The sequence below is a fragment of the Sciurus carolinensis genome, chromosome 3 (genome assembly GCF_902686445.1).
Source record: "Sciurus carolinensis chromosome 3, mSciCar1.2, whole genome shotgun sequence".
Taxonomy (NCBI): domain Eukaryota; kingdom Metazoa; phylum Chordata; class Mammalia; order Rodentia; family Sciuridae; genus Sciurus; species Sciurus carolinensis.
Genome location: NC_062215.1, coordinates 120,880,340 through 120,883,823, shown reverse-complemented (window position 1 = coordinate 120,883,823; position 3,484 = coordinate 120,880,340). Strand labels below are relative to the sequence as shown.

The window sequence follows — 3,484 nt, the reverse complement described above, 5'->3', positions numbered from 1 at the left end:
CCCATAGGTGTTCACGCCAAGCTCTAGAGCATCCTAGGGGACAGAGCATTTGGTGGGAGCATCACCGTGTGAGCGAAGTGCTACCTCCCTTTGACACCAATCATTCTGAGAGAAGTAGGAATTGAATTCTTGGAGTGTAGATATGATGAGGCCTGTGAAGCCCAAAGTGAGTAGGGATTTTCATCAGACTCCAAGTGAAAAGAGCCCTGAAGGATCTGACAAGTTTGAGTCTCTAAACATGTAGTTCTCAGTGTGCACACCCCCTGCAACAAAAACTTGTGGGGTTCTTTCTTCTTCTTCTTATGAGAGTTGGACAGGTCCTGGAGGCCCCGAAGTGAGATGACCACTGGGGCTTCTGGCCGGGCGTGACCAGTCATTGCTTGCTGTGACCTCACAAGGAGCCACTGTGATGGGAGTTCAGCCACCGGCCATATAAGAGGGTGGCTGCGACTGGGATTTTTGTCCATAAGTACAGGAAGCTCTTGGTGGTGACCTGTCGGACTCCCAGATAGTGAGCGTTTTTGGTGGTTGGTGGCTGGTGGTTGGTGGTTGGTGGTTGGTGGTTGGTGGCTGGTGGTTGGTGGTTGGGGGTTGGGGGTGGTGGTGTTTTGCCCTTTTTTTTTTTTGGTTTGGGCTTTTGTTTGTTTGTTTTGTCTTTTGGTTGTTGGTTTGGGTCTTTTGTTTGAGTTTGTTATTTTTTTCTAAGGTAGCATCCTTAGTTGTCGTTCAGGCTTTAGGATGTGCAGTCAGTGCAGTCAGACTAGTGTAGGGCCACAGGGGCCCAGCTCCTGCTACGAGGCGGCCCTCACGGACCACTACCAGGTCGTGAGGGAGCTTGGCCAGGGGGGCTTCAGCCAGGTGCTTCTAGCCCGCCATCTCCTCACCGGGGCAGAGGTGGTGGTGAAAGTCGTGCCCAAGACAGAGGGGAACCAGCCGGTCCTACTGGAACCACAGTGGTTGATGGCCCTGGAGCACCCGAATGTGATCCAGCTGTTCCAGGTCATCGAGACTCCGAGCAACATCTACATGGTCATGGAGCACGCAGGTGGGGGAGAGCTCAGGTGCTGCATCCCGGCGGCAGGTGGGCTGAAGGAGGAGAAGGCCCGCAGGACCTTCAGGCAGATGGTGTGTGCAGTGCGCCACTGCCACGAGCGGGGCATCGCGCACCTCGACCTCAAGTCCGAGAACTTCGTGGTGGACAACAGGGGCGGCAAGGTTAAACTCATAGACTTTGGCCTGAGCGCCAGGGTCCGGCCTGGGCAGAAGCTCACCAGCTTCTGGGGCACTCTGCCGTACCGTGCCCCTGAAATCGTCCTGAAGCAAGAATACGAGGGTCCCCCTGCGGACGTGTGGAGCCTGGGGGTCACCCTCTTTCTTATGCTCACAGGGAGGCGCCCGTTTAAGGCGAGCACGGCCAAGGGCCTGCAGAGGCTCATCGTGCAGGCCAGCTACGAGCTCCCCGCGCACCTCTCCCAGGAGGCCCGCAGCCTCATCCAGCAGATGCTGACGGTGGACCCCGCCCAGAGGCCCACCCTCGAGCAGGTAATGGGGCACCCGTGGCTGAGCCAGGGCGAGGAAGCCCCGCCCGGTCCTTGCGGCCAGCCACTGCCCTCGCGCCCCGACCCCGCCATCATGACCATCATGTTTGACATGGGCTTCGACCCCTACAACGCCTGGGTGTCCCTGGACCAGCGGAAGTTCGATAAGGCCATGGGGACCTATCTTATCCTCCTGCACCAGCGAAGCCAGGGGGCGGGCTGGGAGCTCCAGGCGAGGCCTGTGCGCAGGCCGGTGGTCGGGCCTCGCCCAGGCCCCGCGGATCCCCCCAGGATGCATCCCAACAAGTGTGCCAGCGAGCCTGTTCCCCGGCCCTGTGAGCAGCAGCCGCCCGAGGAGGCCAAGTCATCGGGGCACAAGGGCACGGCAAGTGCCAGTGTGCCCGCGATTCCTCTGCGCTTCTTCCATGGGGACACACCCCCTCCCAGCCCAGCCTCCAGGCCAGACCCTGTGCCCCGCAGGCCCGACCACCCCAAGCCCAGGCCCTGGAGGCTCCTCAGCAGACGGGTAGCACAAGGCCCGAGCTCGTCCTCCCAGGGTCCCTCCTCAGGCCAATCGGTTGACGGCCGCAGGGGCTGGAGGGCGGTCACTAGGAGGATCGCCACCTGCATCCGGCAGCTGTGCTGCTGTGTGCCCTGCTTCGGCGAGCCCACCTCCAGAAGAAGAGTGGCACCCATGCAAGGAGGCCGCAGGCGCCCTAGGCTCCAAACCACAGTGGCTCCAGGGAACGTGCCCTGACCAGACAGACAGACCCACCGACGGTCGGCCAGAAGATCCCCAGCTCTGAGCATCCTGACATGGTGGACGGGCACCTGTCAGGGCTGCACTCAAACAGCTTCTGCAGTGAGGCGTGCCACCTGGCTTCGGCTTCCCCATTCTCGGATACCAACCCACAGCGCATCTGGATCCACCAGGACTCTCCTCTGCCCCCACCTGCCACACACATCAGAGACTCTCTGCCCTCGGGCACTTCCCCCTGTCCTGCTCTTCCCTGGCCTTCCTCCCTGGCTTCTGGGATGGCAGACATGCTTCTGAATGAATTTCTCTTCCTCACAAACTGTATAATAAAATTGATGTTCCAAAGATTTTGATTTGTTTCTTTTGCTTTGTTTTAAAAAGGCAGCTTTAAAAATAGAAGAGGCCAGGGTGTTGGGGCACCTCTGCAATCCAAGCAGCTTGGGAGGCCAAGACAGGAGGATAGGAGTTCAAGGCCAGCCTCAGCAATACAAGGCACTAAGCAACTCAGTGAGACCCTCTGTCTAAATCAAATGCAAAAGAGCGTTGGGGATGTGGCTCTGTGGCCCAGTGACCCTGAGTTCAATCCATGGTACCAACACAAAACAACACAAACAACCAAAAACCCATTTTTGTTAGCTGTTTTAACAGTTACAAGTGCTTTTCGTGTCAAGTCACAGAACTCTAATGGTGGCTTTGAAGGACAGAATCTATTTTCACCTGACACAAAATTTGAGAAGAGGTGACTGAGGCCACTGTCTCTGCAGCTCAGGGTTGGCAAGACCAGAAGCAGTGTGATGCTCTTGTTGGCAAGAAGGCTGCCAGAGCTCCAGGGGGCCCTGCAGCACCCAGTGCAGGAGGAAGCTAGAGGCAGTGCTGACCACTTGGGTTCCTCATCTCCCAAAGCAAAGCATTGCCTGAGCACCTCCAGCAGACTTCTTGGACCTCACTGGCCAAAACTCTCAAATGGCCACCTCTAGTTGACTCTGGAAACTCTGGGAAAGTGATTCTTTACCTTGTCCCGCCTCTATATTAAAGTGTGCTAGAAATCAAAGAATAACCACCATGGGTAATAATCTGCATTTTATTCTCCCTGGTAACCATGGTGGCTGAGAAAACTCTTACCTATAGAAGTCACTCCACGATTATTGATTGAAATAAATCACCTTTGTGTAAGAAATGACTTTAAAAT

The 3,484-nt window shown here is 56.6% G+C and overlaps 1 protein-coding gene across 1 annotated transcript; it reads left to right on the top strand.

Moving 5' to 3' along the window:
• The first annotated feature begins 738 nt into the window (after positions 1-738).
• Positions 739-2,295, top strand: LOC124979482 (sperm motility kinase 2B-like). The gene has a single exon (XM_047543869.1). The coding sequence runs from the start codon at positions 739-741 to the stop codon at positions 2,293-2,295; it is 1,557 nt and encodes a 518-aa protein (XP_047399825.1).
• Positions 2,296-3,484: the final 1,189 nt, after the last annotated feature.

Bases quoted from the DNA above. Each gene is read 5' to 3' on its own strand.
- LOC124979482 (XM_047543869.1), top strand. From the start codon at position 739: ATGTGCAGTCAGTGCAGTCAGACTAGTGTAGGGCCACAGGGGCCCAGC.